Source organism: Bradysia coprophila, assembly GCF_014529535.1.
Source record: "Bradysia coprophila strain Holo2 chromosome X unlocalized genomic scaffold, BU_Bcop_v1 contig_26, whole genome shotgun sequence".
Lineage (NCBI taxonomy): Eukaryota > Metazoa > Arthropoda > Insecta > Diptera > Sciaridae > Bradysia > Bradysia coprophila.
Genome location: NW_023503313.1, coordinates 2,087,076 through 2,106,374, shown reverse-complemented (window position 1 = coordinate 2,106,374; position 19,299 = coordinate 2,087,076). Strand labels below are relative to the sequence as shown.

At 36.2% G+C, this 19,299-nt stretch overlaps 2 protein-coding genes across 2 annotated transcripts; both read right to left on the bottom strand.

Moving 5' to 3' along the window:
* Positions 1–4,463: 4,463 nt before the first annotated feature.
* LOC119069242 (protein HEXIM1) lies at positions 4,464–5,777 on the bottom strand. The gene is made up of 2 exons (XM_037173295.1): positions 4,832–5,777; positions 4,464–4,755 (listed from the first exon to the last, which is right to left on the bottom strand). Exons 1-2 carry the CDS (start codon positions 5,601–5,603, stop codon positions 4,532–4,534), a joined length of 996 nt encoding a protein of 331 aa, XP_037029190.1. The 5' UTR covers positions 5,604–5,777; the 3' UTR covers positions 4,464–4,531.
* A 7,620-nt stretch (positions 5,778–13,397) lies between these two features.
* LOC119069268 (phospholipase A(2)-like) lies at positions 13,398–14,415 on the bottom strand. Its single transcript, XM_037173325.1, has 2 exons — positions 14,156–14,415; positions 13,398–14,097 (listed from the first exon to the last, which is right to left on the bottom strand). The coding sequence occupies exons 1-2, from the start codon at positions 14,337–14,339 to the stop codon at positions 13,535–13,537; spliced, it is 747 nt and encodes a 248-aa protein (XP_037029220.1). The 5' UTR covers positions 14,340–14,415; the 3' UTR covers positions 13,398–13,534.
* Positions 14,416–19,299: the final 4,884 nt, after the last annotated feature.

Genomic DNA, 19,299 nt, shown 5'->3' with positions numbered 1-19,299 from the left:
TGAAGCTTTTTTTGTTGTTTTCTTTGGACAAATTATTATTCTATTACCTATGTAAAAGATATTTACATTTTTGAAAAACATGCAGATAAACACAACACAAAAATCTGAATAAAATATTTAAACCAAAATTATTTAAAAATTAAATAATTATTCGAATTATACAAAAGAGGAAAATGGAAGGAGAAGAAAACCCATTTCTAATTTATACATTTATTTACAAAACAAACAAAAAAAAAGAACAAAAATTATTATTATTATGCTCTAAACCGCATACCCTTATATATATATACAGTAAATATATAACAATAAATATTTACTTAAATTATTGAACAAAACAAAATTATTATTAAAATTTAAACAAATCTTAGTGCATAAAATGAGTAAATACGATTATATGATTGCTGATGATAAAACTAACAATAAAAAGTTAAAATTTACATTGAAAAGTTGTTTTATAACTACGAACAAACTCATCCCCACTCATCCTTTGTGCCTTTGTCAATGTGGTCAGTTATGGAATTGGTCAAGAGGTCAGGGTCAATTTTGGAAAATTGAAGTTCTTGATAATTATTTTCGATATTTCACGAATTTTCGAGAATTTTAATGAACGATGTTCATCATATACTGTGGAGGAAATTTAACGTGTATATTAGGGTATAGAGCGATTTAAAAATTTAGATTTTTATCCAAAAATCACTTAGCGTCAAATTACTTAAAATTATGTCACACAAGCAAGGTTGCGATCGCTAACGATTTTTATTAGCGACGCTAACGCTAACGCTAATTTCGAAAAATGTTAGCGACGCTAAACTTATTCGCTAACCAAAAAAAAGTTAGCGCGCTAGTAGCGGCCGCTAATAGCGATCGTTAATGTTTCGCTAAAAGATCTCATGAATAAGACGATTTCTTAATTTAAAATTTTTTTAAACATTTTTAATCATGCTGAACATGATGAAATCTCAATAATTTTTTAAATTTTGCTTTTGATGAACTTTGATTGCATTTTGTTCAATCGTTTTTTGAGGAAAATTTATTAGATTTTATGATTATGTTGAAGATTTAGGTTGAAGCTTACCTTTTTACGGAAGTTGCAAAAGATTGAGTATAGTAGCTATTTGCATACTAGTGATGAACAATTAGAAAGTCAAGCTTTCATGTGAATTTTGTTAATCAAAAGCATGAAAAGTAATTTACACGATTGCGAGTTGGAGCTGGTGTAATACATGAAATTTCATAAACTTTTAACGGACTTTGAATGTGAAGTACATTTCATAACTCGATTTTTCAACGCTTCACTTCTAGTTATGCAAATAACAATTCTAATAATTCAATATTAAATTGTTCAATACCTAGAATGTTTTCATTAGCGAAGTGATTAGCGATCAGCGAAAAAATATTCGCTAATGATATTGTAGCGAGCGCTAACGCTAGTAGCGACAAATTTTGAAAATAAGCGTCGCTATTAGCGGCGCTAGTAGCGTCGCTAATGACTAGCGACGCTAGTGCAACCTTGCACACAAGTAACAAAAACATCAAACATTATTCACTGACAAAAAAGAGTTGAAAATCATACATGTTGCAGATAAGTTTGTCTCCAGATAATCTATTATATCTGCTACAGCTGTATTTTTCGTATGAAGACTTACAGTTGTGGAAGCTATTGCAGGTTACCTTGAGACAAAGTTACCTGCAACAGGTGTTGTTTCAGAGCGAATTGGAATTTGTCGTGCATCACTCATTCTAGCTGGACAGCACTTACAAAGAAAAATCACCCTATTAGTGTTACTGCAATGGCATGTATAGTTGAAAAGCTAATTACAGCCTCTTTCCATTTCCAATCAATTTTCAAGATCTTTTTTGTTGTGAACTTCTCATGAAATTGTGAGTTAAATAACAATTTATTTGGTCATGATGCATCATCATCAAAGGCTTCACTTCAAAGTTGAGCAATTTTTCGTTGGGAACAAAACTTCTACTTTAAATGGCCGAAATGTTTACAAAACTGTTTTTTTTTTCAAATTCGACGTAATAGCAAAATAAACTTTGGACACGGCAGAGTAAAATAAACCAGGCAGGAGCGGTTCATTTTCGAAGCGTCAAATAAGAAAAATTTTATTCGCAAAAAATATAGGGCTACTAGATTATTCAGGTCCCTAATCAAACCAGCGCTCCTGCCTGGTTAACTTTACTCTGTCATGCTTTGGGCCTTTCATGACATTTTGTGACTAATCTCTCGCTAATATGATTGTATCCATCGGCAAATGTTTCCACACTATAAATGTTTGAAAAGTCCATTATTACACGTAAATATTGCTCTACTCAAAAATTGCTCGGCGGCACCCTTAAAACATAAAATTGAAGAACAAAAGTTCTTCTAGAATATGATCAGTGGGCTCTGGCGGTCCTGAAACTTTTTTAATGAATCCACCCTAGTATGTATAGTTGGTTTGTCTTGGATAACTTAATCTGAGATTATATTGTTCCCAGCGATGACTTCCCTTGAATCAATCACATTTACTAGGGACGCGCTAAATCATAAATTTTAGAAATGTCATTGTCAGGTCGTACAAATTACGAATTTAAATACCGATCCCAACGTTTTATTTTTCCATTAAAAATATTATAAATGTTTGTTTCGAACTAATGATGTTATCAATGTTTATTCTGAAGATAATAGCGGAGTTGTTAAACCATAATTGAATGAACAATTTGGATTTTTGTTCCTCGATTTTATTTAAGAAATCTATGAACAAGTAATTTTACCCAATTTATCAAGAACTACTTACCGGTTGCATCTTTTTCGCCTTTAGTGACTCAAATTGTACAACTTGTACTCGGCAACTGCTAACTTTCTTTTTATCAACCGGCTTTCATTTTGGGATCAATCACAAATAAATTATGTCCGGTTTCCAAACCAACATTCTACCATGTCCATGGTTTTCCAATACCAAAATACACTTGAGTCATACGTTTTCCGAACCCACCCACCTACTCTAACATTCGATGGATGATCCTTAATTTTCAGCCGTTTGTTTAAGCTTAGATGAATGCGATAGAATTTTATACACGCAGTCGGTGACTTTGAAATAAGTGACGCATTTCGTTTCAGCTGTTTTTCAGCTGATCAACTCACAGGTACGAAATGTACTATAGGACCAAAAAATTTTTTGTAGCGTGTGAGAGGTTTCGTACTTAGGACTAAAAGTCTTTTTCGTACCTAGGACCCGATTTCTCCGTCCAATATGAAAAATACTATTCGTACCACAGACAAAAAGTCTTTTTTAGCATATTCGATTCCATACCTCGCCTTCGGCTCTGTCTGGAAACTTCTCACACGCTAAAAAAGACTTTTAGGCCTCGGTATACGAAATGTACTGTTTTGAGAGGTTTCCAGACAGAGCCGAAGCCGAGGTCTGAAATCGAATACGCTAAAAAAGACTTTTAGTCCGTGGTACGAATAATAATTTTCATATCCGACCGTGAAAAAGTGTGACAAAGTCGCACTTTTCGTGTCCTAGGTATGAAAACGTGATTTATGTATCCAAACGGTTAAAGCAGGTGTAAGAACTTTTGTTTGCATGAATTTGTAACTTTTTGTAAAGTCACCGACTGTGGCTACAATATTTCATATAATAATATAACTTTAGCTCATCACGTTGCTTCAAGCGAATGCAATTAGCCTCAATTGAAAAACGGTGCCTATATTGACGAATAGAAATTCACGCGAATTTCTTTCGACGAACATTTATTTTGATTAGAAAAACTTGGAATGACTTGGTCTGACTACTTACCTACTTCCTTATCAATTCATATATGAAAAAAAAATCACTCAGAATCATTCCAATGAAGTAATACAGATGTAGCGTACAAATTCATCATTAGTATCCAATGAAACATCGATGCTAGTGGTTTACGTTGGCATTGTAAATCCTGACGGAATGAACTTTTCAATGAATTGACTTCCAACACTTATGCCAGGTCGAGGTTTCATGACATTTTCTTTAAAATTGCGTCACATTTCTTATCAAAAAAGATAATTTCAATGACGTTTTCTATCAGAGCATTGTATTCCTATGAGGTAACTTAAATAAAAGTTCAAAATTTTAAATCTGAAGGAATCTACTGAATTGCTTCGTTAGTATGAATTAGCAGAATATCGGACCAAACTTTGGGTAACCTTGAGGATTGGTCGCAATGATATAATTAAGTTGATTTATTAATTCTGGTAAATTCCCTACAGTAACCAGCCTCCAAATCCTGACTTCTGACTACACAAGTCAAGAAAGTGTTAGGTTTGTCCCAATAACGGTAGTTGGGTTCTTAAATGACTTTCTACCAGTATCTCCTCTGCACTATTGCTTGCTGTCCTATTTGTGAGTATTGCCAGACTTCAAATGTCGATTGCCACAAGGAACAAATAACGGTTCACAAATATGGAAATTCGAATAGCAAAACACACTCGACTGTATGAATTGTATGCACTTTTATATTTCATAAATCAAAAACGAGTCTCTTAACGAATCCATCTCCATCACTCCAACGGCATTTGTGTGTGGTTACTATTACAATTTAACATATCGATAACTTCTACACCGCTTGAACTATTCGACCTGCTTCGAGAACGGCTGGTGTTACTGCTTGATGTTGTACTGTCACTCTCACTATCCTCACTGGAACTGGAAATCGTGTAATGGCTCCCATGCGAATGTGATCGTTGTCCTCGATTTCTAATATCTGCCATTCGACGACGCAGTTCTGAAATAAAAACGAGAATTTTGGTTTGAGCGACTGGCAGCTGGACAATCAATGGTATGGCTGATTCAACACTTACCTAAATTTTCTTCGGTCAATTGTTTTACTCGTTCTTCCAAACGACAAATCACATTTTTACTTTCGAAATCTTTGGCTTTAGCATCCACGTCTGAACTCACTCTAGCACCCAAGGTTTTTGAAAGTTTATCATAAGTGGCTTCCAACTGTAGATATTCCTTGATGAGTTGATTTTTGCTCATTCCGTCTAATCGTTCCGCACGAGCCGTTTCATATACGCTGGAAAATTCTTTGGTCAAAAATGCTTCTTCATCTTCAGGCAATGCATTGAAATAGTCTTCTGAGTCAACTGAAAAACTGGAATTTCGTGTTCTACCCGACGGTGACACACGGCCCAATATCGCCTCTGGCATATGCTCTTCCATCAGAAATTTGTTTGTATTGTATGGCACGAGACCAGATCTTTCCTCTTCGCCTCGAGTCCGTGGCATTTGAAATTTCCAATTTGATTTTTTGTACGGTGTGTTATTGCTCTTTTGTTTGGACCGATTCGATTTACGACGTCTACGTTTACCTCTCGGTTTGGCATTGTTCAACAAATTGCAATCATTTTCGACGCTAGTAGAAGCACTTTGTTCTTTAAATTTAACCACATCAACAGCAGAGCCACACATTTCTGTATCCTCAATTAACAATGGTTTGTTGTTTACTGTTTGTTCCACAGAGGGCAGCGCCTCAGTTTCCAATATTGGTTGTTGCAATGAAACGACGTCATTTTGCTTTCCAATTAAAATACCATTTTCACAGGAATTTACGAAACTTTGATCAGTCATTTTGACTTATTTTCATTTATCAACACTAATCGCACGTACACTCACGAAAATCACTATTAAAATTTTATTTGAACACTTGCAAAATATACGATTCGATCAGAACATCTGTACATCGATTGAGCGTTTCTCGCCATTTTGATTTTCAGTTGTTTCTTGCCAACCAGCCAAACGGCGTTGATTTGTGCATATTAAAAGAAAACCTCTTTAGTAAGCAGAGGCGTCGTCTCTGTTATTGCCCATACATGTATCCCATGCCAACAATTTTTTTTTGTCTATTTTCTAATGTATACAAAACTATAGAGACTATGTAACTGATGTTTATTGAATAAATGAAGCTATGGAAATTTATATGTGACAGCATCAACAAAATAATCGGTGACAGATGGTAGCTTTCAAACTTCGGAAATGAAATTTGGTCGGGTCGAAAAATTTTCATTTTAGATCAGAGGAAATTTATTTTACCGGGGGATGAAAATGGAAATTTTCTGTTTACCTGCCTTCGATGGATATTATTAGGCAACTTTGCTTTCTGTAGCCTGGAATGAGCGCTAAGTCCAAGACAGGTACATAATAGTACATTACGTCCTTGTTTGGAGGTAAATAACAATATTCAAACAATTACGTAATATATATATTACTTGCGAAGCCATGCGAAAATTAAAAACGGTCAACGGTAAAATTTTATTTTCGCAGGGTGCTGCAAGTGAATATTCTATTTACTCGCACTACCTCACGAAAATTATTAATTACCGAATGGCATTTACTGTAATTTTCCAGTGGGATTATAGCCTTAGCTCAAAATGACAAGTTTTTGTGTAATTTTTTTTTGGAGTCGAGACGGAGGAAAAATAGGTCATTTTCTACCCACTTCACTTTGCTCTGGTTTACTGCCCCTTACATGACAAATTTTTTGTGTATCTGTTTTGGACGTTTGATTTTAGGCACTTTCGCATGTAGCCCTCACTTCGTTCGGGCGAAATTGCCTAAAATCAATCGTCCAAAACAGATACACAAATAACTATTACTAGCTGAAACGAATGAATAGTTTGTTCAACGTTCATGTACCGTTTACTCCATCATGTTTGAAAAATACTATTGTAAAACCCGTCGGCTTTTAGTGAAGTGTTACTTCTTATCGAATTTTTCGGGTTTTTAAAATTATTCTATCTCAGAGTCGACTCGATGTCGCTGCCATCTGATTGCTGTTTCCTGAATTTAATATTTGTTCACAATTTTCACATGGCCTTGACATCAATCATTCGTTTGTCATTCTGACATAACAGACGTTTTTCGCAACCAAATAAAAAAAAAACGAACAGAACTGGTGGGTAGTGCCACCGACGCTACTGACATTTCCATTGTGCATAGTATATAGGCATTGCGAGTTAAATTTTTATAGCGTTGTTTACATATTCGTTTTCGCTTTTCAGATATATGTGCATAAATATACGTTATTGAATGGCATAATACAGTGCGGTATTATACACATCGCGAGTTGTTGATATTAATACAAGAAATGAGCGTAACATTACGATATAGAATACAAATGATTTCTGATATCAGTACTGTAAGTAATATTCACTTAAAATACCGAACATTGTGTACACCTCTGGTCGTACAATCAAAGAATGCAAAACTATATATATATATACATAACACATAGGTAAAAATTGTTCTGTAAAATGTAGGTGGCATAACAAATCATCCGAAAAACTTTGTATTAAATTCTAAATTCTTAATTTAAAATAAAAAAAAATCGCAAACAATGAGATATATATACTTCTCTCCGAACAGAGTTTCAATTTTTTTTTTACTTTTTCTTTTGAAATTGCTGATAACGTTTTTATCCTCCCTCATCGGTACTATTATGCGGGATTTAGCTTCCTTAACTTTTGCATAATCGTGTCAATTGTTTACTCTTTTCAGCGCATTGAAAGTTTAAAACAAAAAAAAAGTTAATAAACTCGTGTAAAACATTGTTTACGACGATCCATATAACACTTTCATGCCACTGTATAGGGTGTGTTTCATTCCCCATCACGGCGAAATAAATTATTTAGATGGACAATTGGAACGATTGTTTAAATAAATCAAGCAATTTAAACCAAAACTTGTTACAGTTTGAGAATTCTAGGAACGGACAATTTCACAAGGGTGTATACCCCAAAGTATACAGTCTTGCAATTTCAAACAGTTCAAACAGTTCAATTTCCTCTATTCATTCCTCTTGCGTTAATAAACATTATGTTACGTACGTATGTGTATTTATATCAACGTGGGTATCGCTGGTAGCACAACATAAATTTTCCGTTCCTATATTTCTCATTCTGAAGAAAATCTAATTTAATGAAACCCAGAAAACGAATAATAACTTCTATCATTGGAACTTATCTGATTCTAATCAATTGATCATGTATCGATTAACAACGTACGAGGAATGGTATAGGTACTCAGGATCTTACAATTAATTGAATTACGTGTACCTCAATCCTCCCATCAGTATTGCACCTACCTTTTTTAGAATTCCCTGAGTGTTAACGAGACACAAAAGGTGTATACGTTTATAACGGGTAAAACCCGATGTATAATAGTTTACAATGGAAATAGGGGGAAAATTCATTCTTTTGCAATCCACTCATTGCTTCATTCGAAAACTCTTCGTATGTTAAGTCAAACCTTTCGTATTATTAAAGCTTTCATATTATTCCCATTCCGTCGATTCTATTGAAATCCTCAGTACAGTATGTACTGAACAAATGATGATGTTTTATACGAATCAACTCGAAAAATGAAACTCGCCATTATTCCGATCCACTGACTATTCGGATTACTAAAAAAATGTTTCCTTCAATTTTGGGACACCCTAATATCGTTCTACATGCCATATAAGCATAGATTTCTTCACATATATATGTACGGATAATAATGTTTTACTAAAGGCACCCAGATTAAGTTACAAAACCCATTGCAGAAGTACGTTTTGTTTTATGTGTAGTATACTATACACCAGGCATTTATCGCATATCGGTGTATACAAAAGTTTTCGAATTCTTTTTTAAGCAAAGTGGTAGGCAAAAATATTCAAATCATCATGTAGGTCACATGGACGGGAAGTAGGTCATAAATAGGTCATTATTACACTTTTGCCATATAATATGAATGGGTGGTATACAATACATCATACATTTGTGCATTGTGTACATGGATTGGTTTTTGCTGAATTTTTCTTTTCTAATTAATTGGCCCAACAAACAACTATACTCGTATACTGGGATGGCAAGGATATACCTGGATATAGTACATGTAACATATCCTATTGTTATTTTCATTCCGTTCATTTTGAATTTCGCTCTAATTTCGATATATTCCGGCTTTAGTTGTTTTGATAAATTTCTTCGAATCGAACTATAGAATTGCGGGTATAGCAGCATGACTAATATAAGAGAGAAATGATTTATTAAAAATTTCTTATACAACAAAAAGCGGTTCGCTGATCACTTTTACAATTTTTCTTAGTGTGAAGCATAGAAGAACTACCTAGAGGAATTATGACCCGAAATTCATTGGTGTGAAGGAACGATTTTTTTTTTTTTTCAAACAAGCTGGAAGGAGTATAGGGGCCATCTATTAATCTCACGGCTAGAATAAGTCAAAGCCAGTGGATTGCCAACATTGTTAGTTATTTGATGAAGTTAGGGCTATTCAACAACCTCAGATCGGAACTAGAACGAAACAGAATTTTCAATAGGAAACATTTCAAAAACATATTCCTATCGTACATGATGATTTTTTTATGAATAGCATTTTGTCTAAGCTTTAACAATAAGTCGAGCGTGCGACAAAAGACTCTATTCTCGTGGGCAGAGAGAGCTCATACCATTCTACACAATAGGTCAGAAAATCGCCGAGTTAGATTTTAATTCTTTATTAGAGGCGGTGAAACAATTTACTTTGAAAATAATGTTCCGACGAACCAAGATGTTCTGGTTCAATGTTTATTTGACCAATGGAGTAAACTTTTAGAGTACCCGATCTTCTGGGAATGTTGCTTAATTTTCTGGTCACCGAGAGAAAAAACACGTTTTTTCTTTTAATTCGACGTTTCGCCACTATTTAATGGCATCTTCAGGAATAAAACGATTCTGCAAATACAATGAATTTTGCATATCGTAAATAAAAAACTAGAGACACAATCGTCCTATATCTATAACCATTGAACAATTTGGATATAGAAACTTACTTTAAATCGAATTTCCAATTGGGAAAATTCTTTATCTTTTTTCAGTTCGACTTCTTACTAGAGAAATTTTGAATGTAAAAGAACTTGCAAAGCATGACAGGCAAAAAATTTGCCGAACAAAAATTTAAACCGAACAAAACAGTGTTGAAATACACTTTGTCAAAAATATGAACCGCTCAAAAACGCGGGAAAACTGTAAAAACAGATTTGAATCTTAATCCGAAAACTTAACGTCCAAAACGTTATGATACACTTTGCTGATACTGTCAACATCCTTCCTAAAATTCATCGAGTTATTTGTCAGGATGTTTAGCGATTCAAGTATTCTTCTCTTGAACTCGTTGGGTTCCATCATCAATATTGAAGCGTTTTCGAAATCGGGCGCATGTCCATCTTGGAAGTGACGAACCAAAGCTGTCTGACCGTTCTTAGCTTCTTCTTCGTCGTTTGATTTCTTCACATCATTTTGATGTTGTCCTAGTCTGTCACCAAACTTGTTACCCGTATGACCAATGTAGCAAAGTTCGCACTTGTTTTTTGAAAAACCGTCGCCCCAACATGGAATCTTGTAAACAATATTGCACTTATCCAGTGGCCAGTGGCCGAACAACACAAAACTGGCGTCATTGATAATGCAATCAACCGCATATTCGGACTGAGTGAAACGACATCACGCCAGCAGAATACGATCGTGGTGAAAAACATATTGGAAGCCAACTATTACCCAGCACACTTGATCAACAAGGGGATCCGTAAATTTTTCCATAAGAAAAACAATCGTGACACAACACTGATCACAGTGTTAAAGGAACCGATTACTTACAAGGGTATCAGCTACATTTCATCTTGCTCGGTAAATATTGGTCGTGCATTATGTGAAGAATTGGATGACGTGAAGGTCGGCTACAAACCGTTCAAGACTAACAGATCCAATTTCTCACAACTGAAAGACAAAACCAATCCACTGGATAAGTGCAATATTGTTTACAAGATTCCATGTTGGGGCGACGGTTTTTCAAAAAACAAGTGCGAACTTTGCTACATTGGTCATACGGGTAACAAGTTTGGTGACAGACTAGGACAACATCAAAATGATGTGAAGAAATCAAACGACGAAGAAGAAGCTAAGAACGGTCAGACAGCTTTGGTTCGTCACTTCCAAGATGGACATGCGCCCGATTTCGAAAACGCTTCAATATTGATGATGGAACCCAACGAGTTCAAGAGAAGAATACTTGAATCGCTAAACATCCTGACAAATAACTCGATGAATTTTAGGAAGGATGTTGACAGTATCAGCAAAGTGTATCATAACGTTTTGGACGTTAAGTTTTCGGATTAAGATTCAAATCTGTTTTTACAGTTTTCCCGCGTTTTTGAGCGGTTCATATTTTTGACAAAGTGTATTTCAACACTGTTTTGTTCGGTTTAAATTTTTGTTCGGCAAATTTTTTGCCTGTCATGCTTTGCAAGTTCTTTTACATTCAAAATTTCTCTAGTAAGAAGTCGAACTGAAAAAAGATAAAGAATTTTCCCAATTGGAAATTCGATTTAAAGTAAGTTTCTATATCCAAATTGTTCAATGGTTATAGATATAGGACGATTGTGTCTCTAGTTTTTTATTTACGATATGCAAAATTCATTGTATTTGCAGAATCGTTTTATTCCTGAAGATGCCATTAAATAGTGGCGAAACGTCGAATTAAAAGAAAAAACGTGTTTTTTCTCTCGGTGACCAGAAAATTAAGCAACATTCCCAGAAGATCGGGTACTCTAAAAGTTTGAAAATAATAAAATAAATAGCGTGTTTTTGTATTCAGCCACAGCAGAGTAAAATATACCAGGCAGGAGCGGTTCATCTTCGAAACGTCAAATAAGGGACCTAATACACCGGATGAAAATGAACTCAAATGAACACTGACATAAATTGAAAAATTTTGTTCACAAAAAATACAGGGCTACTAGATCATTTAGATCCCTAGTCAAATCAGCGCTCCTGCCTGGTTAACTTTACTCTGTCGTGATTCAGCCATTTTAGGTGAGAAAATAATTATTTTATATTATATGGAGTACATCATCAACCGTAAATACCAAATTATGGGCTGTGATGATGGTAGTTCCGACGACAAGCCCAATAGTGGGTGTTGGGTGTGTTCGCTAAATACTACGTCAGTGTTTCGAAAAGAAAATCATCCAGATAATGTCCATCCGTTGGTAAGTGATAAAGAACGTGAACAGTGGAATCAAATGCATTTCGACGAGTCTCAAAGAGTCGTAAATCAAAGAGTGGAATAAGACGAACGAAACGTTTAGTGTGAAGTCATCAAGCATTGGTTCGCGACGAAGTGTGCAAAAACCGCCAATGAATCATAAGAAAATTCTACCATTGGAACCACAGTACGTGCCGAATCACACACATCAGAAATATCGAGTATCATATAATCGACAAGCAAACCCTACCGTTGGTCAGACAAAAAGTGTGCAATCACCACCAACGACAAAGTATCCGGTGAACGATAATATGGTGCCAAAACCGAACTGCAGTGAGTTCAATCCTGAGCTCTATCCGACACAAATTCAGCATCCAAGAAATTTACATTCCGATTATGGTGTCAATTTCAATCAGCCGTATTTTCTGAATGTTCACCCATTGGAGCCGTTACAACAGAATGTTTTGGACGATCGTCAAATACAGTCGAACAACGTGTCTACTGTTCGTAGAAATACTTCAAGATATGTGGGGTATAATGGAACGTTAACACAAGGCCATATCGCATCACGTCACGTATTCTCAAAGGACCTCCCGCAATATTGGGGCAAGCCTGAGTCATGGCCAATGTTTCTCAGCGCTTTGATAACTTCGACTAATGCATGCGGATTTTCGGATGCTGAAAATTTGGGCCGACTTCGGAGATGTTTGAAAGGAGAAGCATTAGAATTAGTGGAAAGCCACTTGCTGCATGCTTCGTCAGTTCCAGGTGTGGTAGAGACTCTGCACACAATGTTCGGAAGGCCAAGCATCATTATTTACAACCTTTTGGAGAAAATTGAGAAAACATCAGCCCCGAAAGCTGACGACTTGAATTCGTTGCTCAAGTTTGGCATATTGGTGAAAAATCTGGAGATTTGGGACAACTCAGGAATCCATATCTAATTCAATCGATCACGAATAAGCTACAGACTCAAATCGCATTGAACTGGGGAAGTTTCATACATGGAAATCCATAATTCCATCGAAAGTTCATCGCCAAAGGCAATTGTACAGGCTGATAATCGAAGTGTTGTTGCCTACGATGACGAAAGTGTTAAGCAGATAGGATCTGTTAACGGGGGAAGGATGTCGTAGAGCAACGCTGAGTTGAGGCAGCACTGAAAATCACTGATCGAATGACAATCTAGTATGTCAATTGTTAAAAGCGCTTGTTCGATCAGATCGGAGGTACTGGACAGCAGATTTTTTGTGTATAATTAAATCTTATATTATCTGGACCATCAGCGGTCAGAATAGCTTAGTGGTGTTTGAAAACTAAATGAAACTAAATGTAAGACTTGGGTCAATTTTGTTGTTGGTTTTTGTTTTAATTTTGAATTTTGTCAACGACAGGAAAGTTGAAACTTTCAATAAAAGAATTTTATACGAATTGCTGTCAATTTGGTTTTCCTCTGCACCCGCCAGATCGTTGTATTTTCATCAAATGTGATTAGTGCTTTGAGCTAATCGACTATCCAATTTGCTACCAGTACTCTCGCTGATTACTGTTGTTGGTGATGGTGATGAAGTTACTATAGGTGGGATCGCTGTAAAAGTAATTGTACCTGGTACGTATTGAGGTTCTTCATCTAAGTTAAATGGGCTATCAAGCCATTGATAGTGTTCTTTTTCGTCATCGTCAGCTTTATTTACCCTTCCCGTAACATAATGGAAACATCGCTTGCCATTATTTGCAGTGCAATAAACTGAATATTGTAACTCAAAGCATTGCGGGAATGTGGCCGAGTAAGCAATAACAACTGCACGAGACGTTGTGGAACCGATAGCTTCCAAGCAAAACCGGAAAGCTTCATCGCAGTCGCAATGGACGGAAGTGAAAAGCCGATTGTTTGTCAATCCATATTTGGTTTCTCCAGGTGATATGCTGTGTATGCATAAATCATGCTGCCTGCAACAGGTGTCCACTTCTGAATTGCCACCTAAGTCATATATTGACCTAGCTACGTGGCCTGGTCCACACCATTTGGTATTGATCACTCTTCCTAAATATGAAAACGTTGAAAAACATCGTAAACAGCATTTATATTATCCAATCGATACCTATGAAAAAGTGTCCAGTGAAAGGTCCAAAAATACCGACTTGCTCTTCGTTGTCAATTTGTTCTTCGACTGCTATGTCAACCGTGTTTCCTTCGTACCCTTCTTTTTCAGAATTTATCGCCAACGCCACTAAGAACTGTATCAAGAAACAAACACCGAATAGAGCCATTTCGCCAAAAAGCATACGAAATGTGAAAGCAATTTTAAGAAACTGGCAAGTAGCTCTTACTATATTGAACTAATGAGCTAATATGAACCAAGTAACACTTATAAATAATACAAAAAGCGATGGCAGCAGACGATACCGCTAAATAATATAAGGAATAAATATTGAAAAGAACTTCAGATATGCAATGTAGCAAGTAATTTCTGCTGAGCTAACGGAAATATTACTAACTGCTGATAAATGCACTTTAATGTAAAATATAATTATGATAATATTGATGATTGTTTTTTTTGAAAAATAAAACAAATGACCAGCGCTGACTAAACCAATTATCATGAGGGATTCTTTTGAAAAACAGCCTACCGAAATCGGGCGTGTTTTCTAGTGGAACATTTTATAGGTACCTAGAAAGGACTTCGACCCTAGAAGCCAAAACCATTCTCAAAAAAATTCATCAAAGCTTTTATGGCTGGTGAAAGGTGATCGAAAGCCGAAAATTTACACTTTTCCTACCAAAATTTCTCCAGGTACACGAGCCGTACAGGGTCGTGTGGGGTGTCATTAGAAAGGTAATCACATGTACTATTGAGCCGAATAGAGACTAATTGGTTTTAAAATTAATCCACACTGAAATATGTGCAGTTGAAGTTTTCAACCGAAAACTTGCACTTTTCTTAACAATATTTCTCCAGTTACACGAGCCGTACATGGTGGTGTGGGGTATCATTTGAAAGGTAATTTTATGTGCTTTTGGGCCAAAGAGGGTCTTATGGGGTTTGGATACATATGTGATGAAATATGGTCACTTAAACATTTCAAGTTGTCATATTTCATCGTAGATGCTTTCAAACCCCCATAAGACTATATTTGGCCCAAAAGCACATAAAATTACCCTTAATATTGGTAAGAAAAGTGCAAGTTTTCTGTTGAAAACTTCAACTGCACATATTTCAGTGTGGATTAATTTTAAAGCCAATGAGTCTCTATTCGGCTCAATAGTACATGTGATTACCTTTCTAATGACACCCCACACGACCCTGTACGGATCGTGTACCCGGAGAAATTTTGGTACGAAAAGTGTAAATTTTCGGCTTTCGATCACCTTTCACCAGTCACAAAAGCTTCGAAGATTTTTTTTGAGAATGGTTTTGGCTTCTAGGGTCGAAGTCCTTTCTAGGTACCTATAAAATGTTCCACTAGAAAACACGCCCGATTTCGGTAGGCTCTTTTCAAAAGAATCCCTCTATATTTTACATTAAAGTGCATTTATCAGCAGTAGGGAATAGTAGATTACATTGGATGCTGCGGAGGTAGTTCATTACATGAGGGATCAATTTTGTAATACGAGCCGAACTCACTCTTTTGGTTTTAAGCAACTCGCTTTGTAAACGGTTATTTTAACACGTGTAGTTGCATACCTCGTCTTCGATCTCTCATGTAATGAACTACCTCCGCAGCATCCAATGTAATCTACTATTCCCTCGCTCTTTTGTTTCTACTGTGATTGATTTTATCTGACTTTTCTTGTAAGTAGAGTTTCCATGAGTTGCGCACTTCTGACTGTTGTGCCAAAGGTTCTTTGTCTGATTTCGTTTTTCTGTGAATGCATGATAATGCATGTTCTGGTTTGAAGCGCAGCAATTGGCTGAACAGAGTGACTTCCGACTTCATTGTTAATTCGTTCTTTGACGAGTCATCGTTGCCATCTGATGATGGGAATTGCTTACTGAACTGTGAAAACTGCTTTGAAATGCGTCCACTAGACGCAACGATTTGGGGTTGGAGTTGATCGAAACCGGGTCGAGTAAGTTGAGGACGAAGTAGAAGGCTTCTACTAGAAGCGATTCGAAAAGGTTACGCGACTGACGTTATGGTGATAAAAGGGACTCTTGAAGGACTTTTCTGCAAGTGAACTCTTTGAACGTCCTACATCACTCGCCTTATACGCGTTTTCCATATGAGTTTTTGTTAGATTTTCCACGTTTCATCTTGTTTGGTTAAGAAGACACGTGAGTATACGAGTATACGTGAGTCGACAGTAACCAACTTTCGCCCTCTTTTCTCTACAGGATTACGTTTCCTGTTTTAGTCTTCGCTTTCATCCTTCAACTCTTGACGTTTTGAAGCGGCTTTCTAAACTCAGTGAAAGATATGAAGATATGCGTATCTAATTGAACAGGGTCCTATTCGAATGTGCAAGGTCAAGGTCAAGGTCTGATTCAGCTGTAGACCAGACCTTAAATTCGAAATGCGGATAAAATTGTTGCAGTTCGGCCTGTGCATTGATATTCTATGTCTTATATGATTAGCTTTAGTTATTGTAGATTTTAATTTTGAAATTTTGTGATAGGAATGAAAAGTATTTCCAAGCCAAATAAATGAGAATCGCTATTGGAAGGAGGAGATAGACACTAATTTTTTCCTTTCAGTTAAACTGGAGTGATGAAGAAAGAACCATGGATCCCGAAAACCAGGGAATGTTACTTAATGTAAATTGTCGAAATTTACCAAATTTAGGTTTAGGTAGATTTGGTAAATTGTTAGTAGATTTCGGCAATTTTTAGTAAGTAAAACGATTTCTTTTCGGTTAACCGAAGAACGTTATGCAAAGAGTCGAGTAAATTTTAGTTACTTTCAGTAATTATTACATTACTCACCAATGGAACAAATGATGGAGATTATGACACCCTTCTCATGTGCAAGTGCCATTTCAGAGTTAGAATTTACCTGAGGCCTTTGAGTAAAATAGCGTTATTCAAGAAGAAGCCCAATAATCTCGTTAACGTTATTAAAAAAACTATATAAAATTGGATATAAAACGAGATTTTCAGGCAAGAATTGAATTCATAAGGACTACAAGACTTGTAGTACAAGTAGTATTATTGAACTAATCGAATCCATTTGAACTATGTCTACAGTATCATCTATAGACTATGATATGCCTTTGATGATTTTATTACTACGCCTAATCTATTGTATTCTTGTATTGCTTTGACTTGACCTAAATCGTTGAAAAAATTTCTTTGAATCAACGGGGGGCGAACGAAACGTGTTACCCTTTACGATTCGTGACGAAACGTTTTACCGTTTACAATCATAGTGTGGACGAACAACAGGACAAAACAATGCTGATTTCGGCGTATCACGCCATCATCAGTCTTGCGACGACTATGTGCATATCAGCACGACACAGCGATGGCTTATGAGTCAGTGGAGGAGAGAGTAATGCTGGCTAAATTTGGTGATATTTGGACTAAACGGCACAACGACATGTTAGTTTTCGGTGTTCCTGTATCGTGCTATTGTGTGACATTGTCCGTATTGTATTGTGACTTGATATTTTTTTGTTAGTTTCAAAATTTTATTATTTATTATTTGTGTTTAGGTACAGGTAGGCTACAAGTCTCCCGACCCACCCTAGTATCCATTGATACATACGCTCTCTGTCTAACAGCAATACAAATACTGCAGTTGAGGTTCTTGCTGCGGTTGATACCACTGTTGAGGTTCATACTGCGCTCGACGTTCATGCAGCGGTTGGGGTTCATACTGTGCTTGAGGCTGGTGATGCATTCGCGGTTCATACTGCATTCGCAATTCATACTGCGGTAGATGTTGGTCTTCAATAATTTGGTCGACAATGTGATTAGTGCTTTGAGCTAATCGACTATCCAATTTGCTACCAGTACTCTCGCTGATTGCTGTTGTTGGTGTGTGGACTAAAGTGCCTAAAATAAACCAACCACAACAGATGCGTATACAACTTTTCATGCTGGACAAAAGTGGACAAAATAAGGATTTTCGAATCGCTAGCATGAAAAATAGGAAATCACATTCTACATCGCATGCAGGATGAACATCAACATTGTTATCGTTGAAAGTGTGACTTCGGTTTTTTCTCCCACTGTACGCATATAACCTATAACCCTAAAGGGAATATGTCGAATGACAGTTGGGTTTTTGAGAGAGAATTCAATACATTTTCGCTCAACCAATTTCAAAATCATTCGACATATTCCCTCTATCCGTCGAAACGACCCAGTCATCATATTAGCATCTCTCTGGATACATGTGCACATCAACACACAAGACATATTTTCGAGAATAAAGATTATTGAAAATTCTTGAAAATTCGATTCGATAATTTCAATTACAAAATACGCACACGGAATTTTGAAAGCCAACACATTTTCTGATTTCTCCATATAAAAACACATTGTCGGTTTTCAAAATTCCGCGAGTGTAGGCCTGGTACACTATGGACATGGACTATCACACCCAACTAAATCTAGAAAATGTTATTGAAACAATATATAGATTGACTTCGATTCATTTTATTGGGACATTATTATGTTAACTGGTGCTTCGGCACTGACTACGAACTTTCCACTCGTCGTATTGAAAATGACTAAACTTAGACATAATCTACTATTATATCAATAAATCTCTTGAAAATCCTTTAAGTTCAAACGAAATTATAACAGCTGCTTCATATACTTAAACTGGTGATGTGTTTGTGAGAAGTTAAGTCAATTTACATGGCAGGTTTGTAAATACAAGGTTGAAAAATTTGAAGTCTTGATAACATTCCACAGTTTTTGAGTAAAAAATGGTATTCCCCTTGTATTCCCTTGTGTACTGTGAGACACTTGACACCCTTGACACATAAAGCGAAACCGAACAACAAGAATTTATGGGCAAGTCCAAAGTTAGTTGCGTTACAAATTTCGTCACTTGTGAGGCATAAAGTGAATTGTGTTGGCTATTTAAATGTGTTTGTGACAGCTCCGTGCACAGACGGTTAAATGGCAATGAACGTCAACACAAGGTATGGTCGAATGTCAAACTTTATATGGAGCGGAGAGGTGAGTTTGTTTATATGAAATCGCCGGTTTGTATGAACAGACCATACCTGCCATGCCATACCATACCATACCATTCATTGTTAAAAGGAACTCTACCTCTATGGTGTTAGCTA